At 31.8% G+C, this 19,817-nt stretch overlaps 1 protein-coding gene across 5 annotated transcripts in view; it reads left to right on the top strand.

The window, feature by feature from the left end:
* Hmgcr (HMG coenzyme A reductase) overlaps positions 1 to 19,817 on the top strand; it is a 206,407-nt gene that overhangs the window by 132,975 nt on the left and 53,615 nt on the right. For 4 of the 5 annotated variants that reach the window (XM_085811156.1, XM_085811159.1, XM_085811158.1 and 1 more), the window contains 2 exons: positions 5,909 to 6,102; positions 9,051 to 9,116. In XM_085811156.1, the coding sequence (XP_085667282.1) occupies positions 5,909 to 6,102; positions 9,051 to 9,116 (260 nt within the window). The remainder of the gene's footprint in view (positions 1 to 5,908; positions 6,103 to 9,050; positions 9,117 to 19,817) is intronic. The other variant, XM_085811157.1, reaches the window with a different exon arrangement.

Raw genomic sequence — 19,817 nt, 5'->3', positions numbered from 1 at the left:
CTGAGGCACAGTAATGTTACTCCTCCTTCAAGCTGGAAGAACTAAATAACAGTCTTCCCCATGTGTTGTACCTCTAGATCTGTCTGGAACATGTCTTCTTGATGCAGAATCCTCGGATTCAAACTGATTCCATAGTAAGTGGACCACACAATGAGAGACATTGCGATGTCTAGCAGCATCAGCTTGTGACATCCCCATTTCCATCCATCCATCTGATCGCCTGCCACCTCAACGAATCAGACAAATGACTTCTTGTGGGCATTGATAGACTCTCCCGAATATTGTCAACAAAATTGATAATAACAATTGAAGATCAATACTAGTGAACAAAACTTGCACTTTTTGAATTTTTTGTTCAACTTCTATATAAAGTATTCATTTCTTTAAAATAAAGGTAGTAGCTATTGTTTTTGCATATAATTTCTTAAACTTTGTTACTATCATGCATATAAACTGTAAATTTAAATGTTACTGATATTTTTGTAATGGTGAGCTTTAAAAAACATGCTGTTTCCTGATTTTTGTAGGGCAGTGTATTTAATTGGTATATTTTTACCTGTGATGCATTTAATTATAGTTTTCCTATGCAAATTTCAGTACTTCCTGACTATCTGGTCAATCCCCTTTGTTGAAACTTAGCATCGCACACATTTTCATTTCCTAATGAACTCAATGATCTGTTTTCACTTTTAAAAAATTTGATATTATTATCAGAGAATTGCACAAATTTGGCATTGCACATCTTGTTGTTTTTCCATACATGCAGTAATCTGTTTTTGTTTAAAAAAGTATTAGAAAATTGTAACTTAGGGTCACAAGTTTGATCATTTACAACTTCATAGTACAACAACAACAACTTCAAGTACATCTTCATAGAATCCAGATTTTTACATTCCATAGCTGTTGTGCAAAATGCCATATTTCTGAAGAAAATGCAACATTTTCTTTTTCATCAACTGGCAGACTTCACAGTCCCATTATAATTGCTACTCATCAGAACAAGCACTAACCAGAAAAATTAATTTGAAAAACCAAAATTGCATTCATGTGCTCACGCATACTGGGTTCCCTCATAAATACATTTTGGTGATGTTACAGGTTCTCTGTGTTTGAGATGTAGTGCATTGCTTGGTGAATGGTTTTTAGAATTGGGTGGATAATCAGAAAGTACCCACATTTCTTCCTACATATTATTGATGATCTGTGTGAGATACTTTTAATGTGATCATGTGCCATACAGTAAGTCATTAAATTGATCATGTGCCATACAGTTTGTAGTCCGTTTTCAGTCCATAGATATTATTGAATATCTAAAATGTCTAATGTGATTGATGTAATGTTATGGATAGTGTAGGTTCTGAGTTCATTAGGGTCAGATGGCACTGAAAGCGTGGAAACACTGTTTATAACTTAACTCTCTTTCCTTCTCCCCCCCCCAAAATTAAAGAGTGTGATGCAGCCAGGTAAATGGGCTCACCAGTGGCCGAGCAGTAAAGTCGCTGAACACTGGTAGTTTGGTCCGAGGTTCGAATCCCGCGAACAGCTTGGCTACATGGGCATTTTCGTGGTTTCCCCATGTGTAACGTGTATACGAGCCAGTTTCCCTTAGAAAGTCCTCCACGAGGGCATCCCTCCCCTTAGGCAGATAGCCCTAGTGTGCTTTGCCATAATTAAATAAACCAAAACCAAACCAAACCAGTAGCCAGGTAAATTTGGAAGTGTATGAAGAGCACGTGGTTCTTTGCTTCTTGAGACTATAAAGTGGATGCAAGTTCACAGAGAGCATCTGTAAAAAGAACTTGGGTAGTCAAAGTTTAATTTGATGTGTCACAAATAAATGTGTGCCAATCGTATTTTGTACCATAACCATTTATAACATAATGCTTCTTTTTGATGTATTTTGTACAAGTATTATTTATATCATGCAATATTTAACCTAACCATAATTCTTAACATTGCTTTCATGGTACTATAACTAGTTCCGAAGCAGCAGGATTCAGTAAATACCTACCATCCTTACTCGTGGATGTAAACAAACAAAATTTTGAATTTCACTAAATTCAGCAGTGGCACATTCAATGGCAATTAGGTATTGTATCTATGTACAAATAAACTCTTTAACAGAAATTCAGTGCATTTACAAAATATTTTGATTGAAGAAGCAAATTTTTTGTATCATTTACCTTATTTAGCATTTGTGCTTGCCTATGAGCATTTTTTTAAAATTGTAAGCATGGATTGTGAGTCTGAAAATTTTCTTTTCAGATAAATCCTTTCTTTGGGTGTATAACTGATTGCTTTTTAATCTTGAGTCTATGGGCAAATAACTTACTTTTGACCAACCGGGTTTCTATTTAAATGTACCTTGTAACAGGTTTATTTACATTCTGTACAATGAAAAATCTTGTTTATATCAGTAAGAAACAAGGATATATTTTTAAAAATAGCACTTGTAGAAACTATGATGATGTCAAAAATGGTCACCACGATAAAGAACATTAATAAATCCAAAGTTAATATTGTAGCATCTTTTGTGAATTCTTAGTACTATTATTAATGTAGTATCATATACCTAGGACGTAGTGGCTGAATTAGCAAAAAAATTAAAATTGGGGAAAATCTTGCTGTGTGGTTTGCATATAAATAGTAGATTTATGTTTATTAAATTCCTACTATTAGCTCACACTCTCCCTATAGCTTGTTCAAATTTTCAATCGTTAATAAAATACTTTTTATTCATCCTTAAGTTCAAATACGTTTTTTCAAACTTTTAGTGGATGACACTTGATGTTAATACAGTTTTTTCACATATTAAAGTCAATTCCTACTTATTTATTCCTGTTTATCGGAACTAAAGACATGCTATTTTTGTTAAATATGTTATAAGACTTAGAAATAATGACCGTTTATTAGGAATTCTCACGTGCTGTAAAAATTAATTTCATAACAACTTATAAATAATAGTACATGAGTGTGATAAATGGCATTATAATATTTAACAAAAATAAGTGACAACGGTAAGACAGAGTTCTAAGGATTTTTAAAGTGTATGGAATTAAAGAATTATAGTTTTATAGAGTTGGATGAAGCGGATGTAATGTTCCATTATCTAGCGAAAGTTCTTCCCATATTTCTATGTTAACGTGGTAATAATTATATGTTTAAAATATAATCCTTTAAAATGCCCCTTGCTTCACAAACGGAGAATGCGAAAAGAAACTACAACACAGCCCAAGCGTTAGAGAAATCAAAACAGCAGCAGGTCAAGCATATGTCGCCTCGAGTCATGTGAAATCATTAGATGGAATATTAATTAAGAACTGGATTGCTTGAAACACATTGGAAAGGTTCCTTACAATAATGAATCATTACAAGAGGTGGCTAGAAAGATAAATTATAGACCACCATCAGCTTCATAAATTAGAAACAAAAAAATGTAAACAATAATAATAAAAAGTAACTAAAATAAGATTTTTCTTTGTTGACATAAGTAGGAATATTTTTTTTTATTTATTTTTTTTACTATTGTTGTTGCTCTCCTCTCGCATAAAATATGTTGATGTCTTTCTGTAAGAGTTGTTTACTATCTTAAAATATTCCTTCTTATTTATGTCTGTACATTTTTGTTATAGTGGCTTCCAAGATTTTAGTTGGCAATCAACCAAGATATCTCGCCGAAATCTGGCTGCATCTTCTTATACCTCGCCTAATGATTGTATATTAGCACCGACTGCATGTTCTTATATGTTGCCATCTAATCATATATTAGCACTGTGTTGCATTTTTGCTTTTCTTTCACATGCTCTAATATTATTCATTTTTGATGAGCTTTTTGAATTCTCATTGTTTATTTAAAAATATATTCATGGTTCAGCGGTTATAGAATAGTATTCATCACTACTGTTAGATTTATGTATTCTTGGGCAGAGGAATTAGTATTCATGAAATGGTGTAACAAACAACTAAATATGTGTGAAAATGTTGCAGTTGACTGGAACAATTAAATGCATTGAAATAATAATGAGGATTATTAAAAGTATTCTAAGGAATAATATGTGAGTTATTGTTACAATTACATATTGTGGTGTTTATTTTTACATCCGTGCTTCACAAGCTTGGCAAAATTATAGCTGAGATCTTAGCACAAATCTAAAATTTCCAAATAGGGTTGGAGGCCACTGTATCAAAGAAGTACCTCTTTTTCTTTTCATTTGCATTTTTGTCTTGTACTTGCATCATTTTATTTGCACAATATTGTTTTTGTATACAAATACAGTTGTTTTTTACGTCCTTGTATGAAGTAAAGGCAGTATTGTAATCACAAAAAATTTGGGGTATCATATTTTGACTGTTCTTGAATGCATTCAGATTTTTTTTTTTTTTTTCATGATCTTTATATATATGAGCAGAATAAAGGACTCTCTCCCCCCTCCAAAGTTTTTTTTTCTTTCATGACATCTTTATGTATGTGTATATGTATCTTGCGTAACTCAAAAACAATTAAGCATAGAACGAAATTTTGTATAGTACTGCTATGTATAGTGTAACATCTAGGTGTGCACCTGCCTTTTTTTATTGCAGTTATTACAATTGACACTACCAAATGTGTGCGTGTATGTATTTCCTGTATAACTGTAAAGGGTACTGTAATTGATCCTTATGTAACTGTAACCGTATCAGGCCATCGTGTGACTTCCTATAATTTTTAGAAATTGAATTTACTAGAGATTTCTCAGCGGCCAGGTAAAAACTATATAAGACAGGAGAGCATCCGCTCTCAGTTATTTCTTCAAAGCTGAGTTTGGAATATTTAGATAATAGTGAGAGCTTCTCTTTTTAGATGCATTTGCATTGCATTGTCTTTAATGTTCTTAGTAGTTTGAAGTGTAACTAGTGATTGTCCTCTATGATACTGATAAGAGCTGTGTGAATAATTTTGTGGAAAGTTTCAGAACTGTGAAATATTTCTTTTGGTAAAATTAATTTTATCAAGCTATTTATCATTCTATCATTGGTTCTATGCGCATTCAATCTATTCCGAACCCCTACACACACAATAATACATATACCTTTCCCCTTGCGTGACTTAAAAGCTCTTATCCAGCCTTTATTTTCAGAATCTAGTAGTATTGCAGAAGTATTTTAATTAACAAAAATGTTCATGTTTCGGCAATGTCAAAAAAATAATAATTTTCGACAAATAACAAAATTTGACTTTTAATGCGCTCTCCTGGTATTACATTTGGGAAAGTTTTATACTTATTATTGAAAAATAAGGTTATAAGAAACTTGAATCCCATACAATAAAAACTGACTGGAATATTTCATTTGAAAATTTGTAATTTTTTATGTTATTTTTGGCTTGAGAGATCAGTAAAGTTAGAATAATTCGAGGGAATAATTTCAATGAAGTGAATCAGAAAATGTGTGTAATTTAATAGGCTGTATGAGGAAGTCAATGTCTACATCAGATTTTTTAATTATTGCATAATTTTAAAGTATTATAGTATTTTATTCAATAAATCTTGAATAAGGAATTCTTCATGTATAGACGTGTTTTAGTAATGCCAACAGCCCAAAAATTTAATGTAAAAATTAAAACAGAAAAAATGTTTAAGAAAGAAAAACCTGGAAAGGTTATGATCTTTTATTTTCACAGAATTCTTTACTCATAATAATTAATATGTCTAATGATCTCTAATCCTGTCTGTATTGATACAGAACTGCAAGACCTTTGGTCCCAAAGCATGCTGTTGATCAGAATTCTGTTCTACTTTATATTGTGTTCAGAAAGTTAATAAATATAAAATTTTCCTATGTAATTTTGAAAATGTAAGTTCTCTCTCTATATATATATATGTAATATATAATGTCTTATCCTCATTTTCCTATTTTTTAATTTCTGCAGGTGGTTTGGTGGTTCGGAGCCAATTATAATGATAGCACTTTTAACAACAATTACTTTCGCAGCTAATTATTTTCCATCTCGTGAAGATTTGACTGAACATCTAGCATCAGCTGCAGCCTCGTCTTTATCTAAAAGTCCGTATGGCTTTCAAGTAGCTCGAACTACTCGGAGTATACAGACAGATTGTCACGATGGTAAATTTTTCTTTTAACCTTGTAATGTTTATTTTAATTAATACATTATTTTTTATGTTAAATCTTTTCTGCCTTCCTGTTTTCTATGAACTTCTTCAAAAATGCAAATTTAGGGAATCAAATTTTAAAAAAATGCTTTAAAAACATGAGAATTTTTTAAAACATTTTATAAGCTGATTATAAGAATCACAAAATAAAAACTTAAAATTTTCTTTTGCATTAAGCAGTAAATAATGGAGGGTGTATAAATAATAAGCATATTTTTTTTTTATTTTTTAGAGATTATAATTTAAATCTTCTGTTGAATTATATTCTTTTTTCAAACTTTGGGAAGATACTTTGTTTTTGACTGCACACTTCTTTACTGTTTGGTGCCTTACTTTTATTTCTCTTTATTAAGTATGTCTTTTTACTTTTTGTTAGTGTAGTCCATTAAAGTAACTTGCTTTTGTATTTTTAATCTGTGATGTTTGTTCTTAAAGTGTTTGTGAGATATTTAAGTAAATAGAGGAAACAAGGAGAAGATTAAAATTAGGCAGTCTGTAGATTTTAAATAAATCTATGGTTTAAAAAAATTGAAATAATTTTTTACTTAGTGTATTATCCCAATAACTGTGAAAATTGGCTATCATCCAACCAAGAAAGTTGTCAGAGATCCTGTGAAACACGTACCTGTTGTTCCTGCAGAATTCTGAGCCACATTTCTGTTTGCATTTCTTTAAATTATTTGTCAGTTTCTCTTCACAGTTTACCAAATAGCCACTGCTGCAGAAGTATTAAACCTGTGTCATCTTTATGCTTTGCAAAAAAGCTTTTGTTGATTTCTAGTGCTTTGTTAGGCCCTCCAATTTTATTAGAAGCTCTATTTAGAACACCATGAATACTTACTGCCAGTAATTGTTCCAGTCTGTTGTTGTTTATTTTCCATATCTACCTGTTGTTTTCTCCATTCATCAAATATTAATTATTTCGGCCAGCTGTAGCTGAACCAGATTGCAGTTACAAATATGATTCTACAGCCCTTGAATTGTGTTTCTTTATAAATTGATATTCACATGTCACAGTTTTTCATGTTGCATTACCATTGTTTATAGTTATGTCAGAGCCCACCAGTGGCCGAGCAGTAAAGTTGCTGAACACTGGTAGTTCGGTCCGAGGTTTGAATCCTGAGAACAGGTTGGTTGCATGGGCGTTTTCGTGTTTTCCCCCATTTGTGACATGTATACGAGACAGTTTCCCTTAGAAAGTCCTCCACAAAGGCCTCCCTCCCCTTAGGCAGATAGCTCTCGAGGCTTTGCTATAATAACACACACTATAGTTATGTCAAATGAAAGTGTGGTTTGTAATGAGTGTTGTGGCATCGCTCTTATCCATTATTGGCACTAAATTGTGCTTCTTGGTGATAGTTTCATGGTTGATAAGATTATATATAAATACCAGATTTTTGCTGCTGAGGAAAAGGAACGTTATTTGAACATTCTCAAACTCATGAAAAGAGTTTTATTTAAAATTTGTGCCAATCTAAGATTGCCCAGAATTTTTTTTTTCCACAGTTTTGATTTTGTACTGGCATACTTGTGAAAGACAGGGGATTGTGAAATTAAATTATTTCAAGTTGATATTTTGCATGCTGTTAATGAAGAATGAACTGCATAAAACTCATTTTTCAAAATATCCAAGTTATATATATTAAACAATTGGAGTAACCAAGAAAAATTAAATGGTACTTGCATATTATCGCAACCACCTCGGTCCAGTTTGGCAAAAAGAACAATTAGTTTTACTGTAAAATTTATATGTTAGACATACATATTCTACTTTCCAGCTATATATTTATTTCAAAAGACAGTCAGTAAACATAGTAACAAACTTTTTTTTTTAAATTGAGTTGACAAAAAATAATCATCATTTTTCTATGAAAACCGTTGGAATTTGCTGTATAGCAAAAGGAACACTTACGAAAATGGCAGTGTAAGAAAATGAATATTTGTCATGCGCATATTGGCCTGAATAATTGCTATGCATTTCGTTACCAGAGTCGTGTTATCTAAAGCTTTTTGGATTTCTACTATGGTATAATGTGTAAGTATCAATTAAATTACGATGATTCCTTGATTATGATGCTTAATGGAAAACTTATACGATGGAATTTTGAGAAAAGTGCAATAAAATTTTATTTGGAGTTCTTTTTTTTTTTTTTTTTTTTTTTTTTTTTTTTTTTTGTGTGTGTGTGTGTGTGTGTTTTGTATTTTAAGGATGTAGTATATTGTTGCATTTAGATCTTAAGCAGAATTTTTTAATTTTCTTCTTTGGGAGGGGGGGGAACTGTATTATAGGAAGAGCTTTAAATTATAAGCCCTGCAATTTTTTATTTTTATGATGAGGATGGTGTTCATTAGTAATAACAGCATTTATTACAAAATATATTAATTTTTGTGATGAACAGCTGTCTTTACACAGAGAAATGTTAATTTGCAAAGAATTATTGTTGGTTTCTGTTTCCCAGTTATTTCTGGCTTCTTGGTCTTTCTCTTGGAAGATGTAAGTGTATTCTGAACAATGCATTGTGTATTCAAAAGCCAAAATTCTTATGTGATAGTTTTCATTTCTCTGGAACTGATAAAACAAATTTTTAGGTGTTTTTAGATCTAAGTAGTATGTGTACCATTAGAAATAAAAGGTATTTGTTGGTTTCTGTTTCCCAGTTATTTCTGGCTTCTTGGTCTTTCTCTTGGAAGATGTAAGTGTATTCTGAACAATGCATTGTGTATTCAAAAGCCAAAATTCTTATGTGATAGTTTTCATTTCTCTGGAACTGATAAAACAAATTTTTAGGTGTTTTTAGATCTAAGTAGTATGTGTACCATTAGAAATAAAAGGGTTCATGCTATTTTTTATAAATATTTATCATTGCATTAAAATCATTAACATTAAAATATCTTTTATAGGTCATCAGTCTTCTAAGCCTCAAAACAGTTTGTGTTCTCAAGCCGTTCAAACAGCAGATTGTGCAGGTGAATTTACTGTTCCTTGCAAATTAAGCATTTTATGTAGTTACTTTAACATTTAATGCAAAGAAATGAGCAAATAGTCATTCGACTTCCCAGGGTTTGCATAATTCAGCAGTTGTAAAAATATTGCTTTTTACAACTGCTGAATTATTTAGTTGCTTTTTACAACTACTACAAAAGATAAAAATTATTTTAAATCCCCCCCCCCTGAAAAGGGCTATTTAGTCTCATAGGTCATCTCAATTTATTGGGATAATACTGAGAATGATGCCCATACCTGACACAAAATTGCAGATAATCTGACTGCAGGTAAAAAGGCACAGGGAAGAGATTGAGTTTAATTTATTTGATTATGTCAAAATATGTGAGTGATAACTGTCTAAAGGAAGGGTTACCTTTGTGGTGAATGTATAGGGGGGATCATATTATGAGAAGAAAAATGCTTTTAAAATTTACTTATTTTTCAAGCAATTTAAATTGGAAAATACATTCATTTGCTTACATCAAATAATACTGTATTCAAAACAAAAGAAAAAAATATGGGAGAATAAACACTGTAATTAATATAGGAATGAACATCATTAAAAAGCAAGAAACTTCAGTACACAGCTTTAAAGAACAAGAAAAAAACAGTTTTGACATTTTTCAGAAATGTTTTTTTTTTTTTTTTTTTTTTTACATCCCTTAAGATTGATAGTTTTATACTGTTTATGTATTCCTGGTTACATATTTTAGCCATAAAAGTTAGTTACTTTCATGGTTAAAAATAACTCTCAAATTAATGGTCATCTATCATTGCTGTTATATCCTATACTTTGTTTTATCTTTTTCATTTTCCATAAACAGTTTTGCTTTACACTGATTTTGTGATAATTTTTTCATACATCCACTATGAACGTTTTCTTTAGACTGTGAGTATTTTAGTCTGTATGCTAGTTGGGAATTGACTGCATTTCTTAATAATCAGCTTTGCTGCAAGTATCTATTCTCGCTGAGTATAAAGATGTCTTAGGCCCATATCACATAGAGTTTGTTTCACACAAACAACTGTTTCGGACAATTTTTCTGCCTCATTTACTATTGATAGAAAGACGTGCAACATTTTCCTTCCTTTCCAAAAAAATTGCAAGTTGTTCGTTTTCAACCAATCAGCTATCAGCCTCGAATGCTATCAGCTTGTTTGTAATGGGGAACCAGTTTTCCCTGTGTTAACCCCAAAGTGATCTATGGTGATTGGCTGTTGTGACAAAGCAGAAAAATTGTTCCAAACAGTTGTTCTTCCGAAACAAACCGCCGTGTGATAGCAGCATTAAACTTCTGGCTTTAACAACACTTCTTTGGAGATTGAATTTGCCATACTAATGTCTATATTATATCCTTTATCAACTCCTAAGAGGATATAATGAAAGTCTTGAAAACACGTGCAAAGAATCTAGTTCTATGTGCATATTTGTTTGATTTTTGTTTTTTGTGTGTTTTTATACTCCAAAATTCATTTATGTAATGAATTTCTGTATAATCTTATTTATTTCTGATAATTAAATTTGGCTACTTTTCGGTTTGGTTTATTTAATCATGGCAAAGCACACTAGGGCTATCTGTTTAAGGGGAGGGATGCCTTTGTGGAGGACTTTCGAAAGGAAACTGGCTCGTATACATATTACACGGGGGAAGAACCACGAAAACGCCCATGCAACCAGCCTGTTCGCGGGATTCGAACCTCGGACCGAACTGCCAGTGTTCAGCGACTTTACTACTTGGCCGCTGGTGGGCGTGGCTACTTTTTGTGTTTGTGTTTTATTTTGTATATTAATCTTAGGTCTTTAATTATAAATTGATCAGTGTTTATTTCACATATTTTGCTGTTTGAACTATCAAAATATGCTGACTTAATAATCATACTCTTTTTTTCCTTGAAGTGATATCTACTACAAAAAAATTGTATACGCATATATATATTAAAGAAAAACTATTAGATTGATCCCTTTCCCCAAAAAAAGTGGATGACTCAACACTTAAAAACTTAAAACAGTGTGTAGAATAATTGTAAATATAAAATGGCAGGAACTAGAAAGAAAATAGAATTAAAGGGTATTGCTATTCATGGAACATGGAATATCCTATTCAAATTGATTTGCTCACTGCCTTTTATCTCATGATCACACAATTGTGCTGGTAATTTTTTTATTAAAAAAATAATTTTTTAAAAATTGATTGAGGTGTTTCTAGCTAGAAGTTGCAAGTATGTGCCATCTTTCAGGAGTTAACTGAAATCTGGAAAAATTATAAGTTTCTCTTTTAGATGCAGAAGGATATTAACTAGTGCTATGATACATTGTGATATGTATTTAAGGAGAAATATCCTGATAATTTAACATGGATTTTAAAAATGCTACTTTATATTTACATTTCAGCGTGTGCACTTTTCCCATATCCATAGGCTGAGTGATGGATGTACATTTTGGAGGAAAGAATAATACAGATACATTATCTTTCATTAAAACTTTAAGTGAAGTATGAGCCAAACAGTTATTTACAGTCAGGATAATTTTTGCGTCATGACTTAAACCAACTGAATTCAAATGTTGCGGAGTTTCGGTTATGAAATGATTTTCAAACCAATCATTCATTAACTCTTCTGTCATCCATGTTCTTTTATTTGTACGATATATAACGAAGAAAATCTTTACTCCCTTAAATGGGGGGTCATGTATTTTTTCCGATTATGAAAAAGTAACACTCATGTTCTTGCAGCATTTGCACATGTTTAAAATTGTTAGTCTCGATTTGAAATTTCTGACACTAGTTGAAGCTTTTTCTGTAGAGGTTGCTAAGGTATTTTGTGGTACATGGTGCCAGGAAAGATCAGTTTCATCAGCGTTGCAAATTTGTCCCACAGATAAATTTTCACTATTAATGAATTCATCTGCAAATAGTTCAGCAACTTCAGTATCAGCTGAAGCTTTTTCACCTGAAATTTTTAATTGCCTTATACTATGGCGATTTTTAAATTTGGTTAACCAACCTGTTAAATATGGGCACTCAGTTTTAACTTAATTTCTTCATGAAATATTTTGGCTTGAGCCATTAGCACTGGACCCATCAAGGGCACGTCCTTGCTGTAACACTGTCTGACCCATTCAGTCATCGCATTGTCATGATCGTCACTTTTAACATAGCGAATAATTTTTCTGTTATTCATTGTGAGTGCCACAAAAAATTCAAATTTTCCTTTTTCTGTTTTCTTATATCATATACATTTCTTTGTCATATTATTTCTTCGTCGATATTTAACTTTCCAATGCCATACTCCTCGTATAATTTTGAGACAGATTTATCAATTTTTTGCAGCAATTCCACTTTTTGTTTAACGAACATCGAAGCATGCTTTCACTTTGTAGATCCTGTTGCAGCTCCAAAATTAAAAAATCTTTTCGACATGATCGAAAGGTCAAACTTAATTTTCATAAAATTGCTGTAATAATAACAGCTTACAAAAAATAATAAGCTGGATCAAATCAACAGCACAATCAACTATATTAACAGAAATTCCTTGTGATCAGTAAAGTATAATTTTAACCTAGCTTTATAGCGTCCGCTGTACATTTGGCTATGTGTCATGAGATTGTCGACAAAAGACAAGTTGTTCTGCTAAATGTTTTCTTACTTCTATCGCACACTAACACAATTAAGCCTAAATTGTATTATTTTAGTTATGTATTATACTAATATCTATTTCTTGCACATGCTTAAGGCTTATCCGAGTCCTGAATAAATAAACTCCCACGTACACTTAAGGCTATTAAGGGCTGGCATTAGATATCGTACCACATGATGCAATAAAGACTATACCAATGCCTTTCATTTATAAATTCTAAAAAGGAGTCATCCCTTAATTTTGTTGCTCTGTTTTTCTCTAAATTCCAAAAATTTCGTCTTCCCTAAATTCTGCTGCCAGGTGCGGCCACATGAGCTCTTCCACCAGTTCTGGGTTTTCGTGAATAACAAATCAGTTATTCTTAATTCAGATAGAACTAAATGTAATCTTTTGGTCTATGAGTATCATTAATAAAATATGTTTTTAACATATTGAAAGAAATTTTTTGTTAAATTTTTTCTCATCAATATTTCTTAGCCCATTTAGCTTAATCTGTAATCACCACCAAGTGTAATGTCAACATAAAAGGTTACCATGCACTTTGTTATTCAATTACTAATATAAAAAAATTGTTTCGGCATCGCTGCATGAGTCTTTACTCAAGTTGTCATGTGTTGATAAACATGTGGGGATGAAAGCAAAATATAATAATGATTTGCCAGGTTGCCGTCAGAGATAAAATATTAGTAAGTGGAAAATCAACAATGCTTTTATGTACAAGAATGTTTCGGTTTGAGATCCATGTCAAGTTATGGAGCCAAGTTATTGATCATACAAATTAATGCTCAAATGATTTTTTCTTCAATAACGAGGTATTTTATTTAATACACATGGAGAGTCAGTACTCTCCATGTGATTTATTATAGAGGGGAAAAAATCAAATGTGCATGCGTAAAGCATTCGAAAAAATTCCTTAAAAAAAGGGGGTTGGTGGTGTCTTTTTTTGTGGTCCGTATTTTAGAACAATCAGGATATTGGATGTCCAGATCTTGGACTTTTTATTGTATATCTCTAATAACATTCAAGGAGAAGGGCAGTAAAAAATTTAGGCAATATAAGGAAGTCATATGGTGTCCACATCATATATATATATATATATATATATATATATATACTTTTTTTTTTCCCCTTAAACTGAAATGAATTTTTATGATTTGAGATTCACTGGGATATGAAAAAGCAGCTATCCTCATTCTTCAAGAGAAAGATATGCTGCATAAAAAGAGACTGTTTGAATAACTATGTCATGTTTAAAAAAGATGAAATTGGAAATGTGACTTGATGCTAAATGGCAATATATTCAGCCGTATGGATTTTACCATCCTTTAATTGATTGATAATTGAAGACTGTTGACCAGTTGATAATTGAAGGAGAGTAAGAAACTTCCTTTGTGTCTTCCTGTAGCATTTCTTATCATATTAAATATGAAATTTTTCTTTTTACTTGTGATATTATCTGAAAATATTCAAATTTGCAATAACTGTCATCATTATGAACTATGGTAACTGGCTATAACCAGGCCTGGTTTCAGTATGCAGTTAGTACAGTTGGTGTCCTATGTGAATAAAACATATTCACATTTCAGAGTGGAATATGCCTTTATTTAATTACCACTTGCAAGAACAATTTAACTGCCCTCTCTAAAAGTCTGCATCATAAGCAGCTGACTGTATGGCCCATGTCTGTGTGAGCATTTTATATGTAGACTTGTTTTCATGACTTTGCAATGCTCCATGCAGCAAATTTTATATAAAAATATTTCAGTAATTCTTAGGTGGTTTTACTGCCACATCGATTATAAAACAGCTACTTTTATTTGCATTGTAATACATACAAGATTCCAGTATCCATTGCATGATTAATGGATATAAAAGTTTCAAGGGAAGAATGAAATGGAGATTTTACCTTTTATTAAAGCCTTATTTTTTTTATTAGATAATAGTAATAATAATAGACTAAGCAAAATAAGTTAAATCAGGAAGTCGAGGAAGAGCACCATTCCCAGTGCTAAACCTGAGGTCAGGTTTCCCAGAATCAAATTCTTTCTACTTTTTCCTGATACACCAGCAAAAGGAAATCAGTATGCATAACACTCCACCCCAAACAAACGTTTGTTTTCTGGATTTGCTTGTTGTATACAGGGCTAGATAAGTTATAAAAGTGCTGACCACTCGCAGCCATTTGAGCACTGGAAAGGAAAATTTGATTCACTAACTGGTAGGTATTTAAAGTATTTCAATGTATTCAGTATTTTCACAGATAGTAATATTGTTTCAATGAAAGGACTTGGGCTAACTGGAACAAAATTCAATTTGCAGCATATTTCTTTTGCTTGACTAGCAAATTATCCTCCTTTACACTGTATGAGAAAAAATAAAAAATTTTTAAATGAAAGGTTTTATGCAAGGTCTGGAGGCTCATGCTGATAAGATTAGATTATGATAGTCCAGACTTTGTGCTGTATCAACCTTCTAAGTGGCCAAGATATATACACTTTATAACAGCAGTGCACCGAGAAAGAGTTATCCGAATGAGATGAAAATTGATATATGTATTGAAAACAGAACGCAAAGTGTCATAGGAATTGAATTTTTTATTCCAGAAATACAACTACAAGAGTAAAAGGAAATAAATTTCCTGCAGCAGCATCAAATTATAGCATCTCTTCGACGCAAATGTCTAGCTATCCTGCAATTTGACAACCCTACTTCCTCTAGTCCAGTTGCACACCTTCTCTCAAACGGTGACTTCTGCTGATATTCTTCACAAACCTGTCTGGAAGGCATTGGTACAGTCTTTATAGGTTGACAAAACCATATTCACATGGAAGTTATGTCTTAACATTGTAATGTTCTCTATTTCATACACCCTCTGTATGCTCTATTGCAGTGTGCTAGAGCTTCAGCAAGGTCAGTAATTGGCCACCAAAAGTTAATCATTTGCATATTCTATCGTATGGTATGGGCATATGCAATTCATCCGATTCGGATAACTCTTTGAGGCATCACGATTTTATGTCATAGAAAATACTATTCAGTTGCTGCCTGCTTAACCCTTTCGCGACGGCGCATCTTTGTTTAAGATGCTCATGCGGAATGGAAGGGAATTGAAGGCAGTCACCGTACAAAGACGGAGGTTTTGTATCGCCAAGCCTAATTTTATTTAAAAAAAAAAAAAATTCACTTCTGGCATCGTAATTTTTGGTTTCATTTTAGATTATTACTTGAGCTTATATATATGTTAAAATTAGCACTTAATAATGGTTTTTTCTTTATTTTACATGAAAATATATTTAAAAAATTGCTTATCTCCTAAAATAATTTCCGGAAGCGCTACTCAAATTATTCCAAAGTTTTAATTGGTGAAATCCATCAATAAAGTTTTAAATTAATAAAACAATACAATAAAAACTATTTACAGTAAGAAGTAACAAAATTTAAAATGAAGACTGAGTGTGATGAATCTTGAAGTACGGAAAAGTATCACTTTCTAAAAAAAGTATCACTTTTTAACTCTTTAGAAAATGAATCATCACTCTCATCTGTGTTAGTAAATGGTTCAAGGACCATACAAGGGTATTCTTCCTCTGATAAATAGCGCCTTCCCGCCATAATAGACTGGAGGTGAGGCTTTCCAAAATAAAAAGAGAAGAAATGGAAATATATCTGAAGGCAATGCAAAACATAACAGTACTATAAAAGATCGTCCATAGTAAAGGGAAAAAATAGAATAAAAAAAAGGAATTGGATATAAATCAGACGCATGAATGTTTTTATTAGCACGCAGCAATTTAAAGAGCTCACCTCTGTTTACGCTTTCCCTCCCCACCCTCGCAAGAGCTGATGAGTAAAATATGAAAGTCAAGCCGAATATATCAAACTCAAGGTCAGGAACCTAAAACTGTGTTCATTTCAAAAGTAATGGACATAGGATGCCATCTAGTGGCCTTCAGAAAACGTTCCAGCTTAAAATGCGTATACGCATCACCCGTCCTCTCAATGCAATCTCTAGTGATGCATGGATGGGATGCCCGGCTGTAAGAGACGTTCTTAGGAAATGCATATATGGGATGCCCGTCCTGAAAGGGTTAAGGCCAAATCCTTATTTGACCAGTTTACATCTATTTTCAAGCTGTGTAATCTGAAGAATGTCATTTTGTTTGTGTAATCTGAAGAATGTCATTTTGTTTGTGTAATCTGAAGAATCAGTATTAAGATAGAAAGAAAGAATGTACTGCAGGGTTCGTACAGTCCTTAAAATTTTTGGAATCAATTTTTGGCCCTTAAAAGTCCTAATTTTGGCCAAAATCAGCAGAAGGTCCTTAATTTTAATCATCTGAAATTTCTGTCTGTTTTTATGACTGCCATTTTGAGTGTGAATTAGCATTGTGGAGGAATATTTTTGGCATTTCACCGACATATATGGTTATCTTTTGAATGGGTTCGTGGGTTATAATTTGTTTCTATTTCTAATATTAAGGATGGAAAACTCGAGTTTCTAAGCAAGAAGTGAAACATAAGCATTTCGAAATTCATTTTTTATAATAAATAGCTCTTAAATAAGTTTTCGCTTTTGGGGATGTAAATTCTTTTATTAAACGGTTCTAAATTTGGTGATTTTAAGATCAGTTTCTATAGAAAATTTTTAATTCAGAGATCTGAAAATTTTGCTACGATTTTTTTAAAACAAACATTGATAAATTTCATTAAAATAATGGTAACATATGAAATTATATTTTAAAAATAACATTAAAATAAAACATTTTTATTTTTTCTGTCATATTATAAAGTTTCATTTTGGCAACTTATTATGCAATATTTTGAATCTGAAAAATAAGGTATAATGCTATAAAGCATGATTTACAAAACAGCTCTTAGCAAAAGCAAAATTAGCTCTGTAATTAATTAAAAATGTCTTGTTTCTAATTTTTTATAGTAAGCGTTTTTCCCATGTAATTGTCTCAGAATATTCAAAACTCTCAGAAAATGCATCAGTTTTCTCTATAAAATTAATTTTACACTTTTTCTCTCTTTTTTCTTTTTTCAAAATATTTCTGACTTTTTGCTGTTACGGAATTGGTAGGGATAATATTTTTTTAGTATTTTAGACATTGCAGCTTGGAAAGTTTAGAAGACTTTTAAGGCAAGATTTATAGACCCGCGATTGTAGAAGATTCGAGAAATATGTGGCAAAATGAAAAATATCTCCATGGTATCATCACATAATGGATGTATTTTACAGAAAGTTTGCAATGAATTTCTTACTTTTTGGAGAATGTCTGGGAGAACAATGAAAATATAATATTTGAATGTTTTACTTCTGATACTAGGATCTTTTTCTTAACATGTTTATCTTCCCTTTATTTTCTCTACTTCTCACTAGACACAAGCATGGAAAATATCAAAAATGCTTCTAATCTTATCACTTGCACAGGCATTATAGAAAGGGATTTTTTTATTAATAAGGAAATTGAAAACTTAATTTAAAAGATTCATCTGATATGTCTTAATGCATGATATACAGAGCGGGCACTAGGGATTTTCCACCTGATGCAATCTCTGTGGATCCTTAATTCTGCTGCCTAATGCCATTTTAAATTCTGCTTCCAATGTCTGCTCTAAATTCTAAAAGTTTTACCATTTCTAGATTTTGTTGTTTGGTGTGTCACTAAATTCTAGAAATTCTGCGACATGTTACCAGCCTTTTACTATATATATTTCATATTGCTTCTAAATGTTCATATTACTAAAGAAATAAAATTAGCCACTTTTTCTGTACATTCTAAATGCATTTAGTATTTTTTAGAATAACAGAAATCCTTAATTAAATCCAAAAATTCTAAAATGAAAAGGAAACTTGTTGAAGAAAGAAACTGAATACATAAAGGAAATTATTCTTCAAAGATATGTGCAGTTATTATTATGTAAATTACCCAATTGTTTATGATTTCAGCCTTTACTATAATTTCCCATTTCTATTTCCTCAAATGATAGAGTTACTGTGCCAGATTAAATTGAAATTAAATTGTATAATCTTTGACCACTAGTCCACATTTTGAGTTTGAATTTTGATTGCTCTTGTTTAATTATGTCACTGTGAGCTGTAATTGATTTTGTTAGCATCAGAACATGCCTTTATGTTCTAAGTTCTTTTTAAATAAGACGCTTATTTAAACCTTTGTCTGATATTGTAGTTACTTTCAGACATAGCGATAATTTACTTCACGTTTTTCTGGGGTTTGGGACTGTTTGGGAACTTTTACCAAATGAAGTAAACCCTCATAGGTACATTGTGGAGAGGTTGATAAGTTAGGAGATAAAGCATGCAGAAACTAGCAAGAGCATTGGTTTGCATATTGAGACAAATCTCTCATTGTTAGAAAAGACGCTTAAAGAGAAGGAGATCGATATAAACTAGTCAAAATGTTTGGGAAGGCATCAAATTAAAATTACGGATAAATATTTTGTTGAGTGTTGTTACAAAACATAAATGTTTTGTAGCTTTTAATATGTAATTATCCTAATATTGTTTAAGAATCAATGTCATAAATTAAATGTATTTTAAACTGTGAAATTCTATTAGATTGTGATTTTAATAGAGCTTTTTAAACATTAAAGCTTTTTAAACATGTTAAAAAATAAAATTTAATAGTGGCCATGTAAATCCATAATGACTGTTATCTAATTACCTAATTTAATTATTTATAATTAACTGCCTACCCTTAAAAATTATCTCTGCATATTAAAGAGAGTTATTGCGTTTCATTAATACTCACTGTGGTCACAAGATAAAACACAAAAATGTAAAAATTCAAGTAAAACTTATTCTTCGCATCTAGTGAGACTTAAAATAATGCATGTGGGAATCGTGCCTCAACGAAGCACCAGATGTTGCTATCTATCACTACTCTGTAGGAACTCTCCAGGTTCCAGGATCTTCAGTTGGTTCGAGAAGTCAGACAGAGGCGGTCTAACAATGCTCGCGAAGGAGCTACAACTAGACGCTTACTGGTCGCGCGTAGGTGATCGGACTTGGAACTTATCTA

The sequence above is a fragment of the Stegodyphus dumicola genome, chromosome 2 (genome assembly GCF_044657685.1).
Source record: "Stegodyphus dumicola isolate Sdum_Otavi_A_Nest chromosome 2, ASM4465768v1".
Taxonomy (NCBI): domain Eukaryota; kingdom Metazoa; phylum Arthropoda; class Arachnida; order Araneae; family Eresidae; genus Stegodyphus; species Stegodyphus dumicola.
This window is presented reverse-complemented; position numbering and strand designations above follow the sequence as displayed.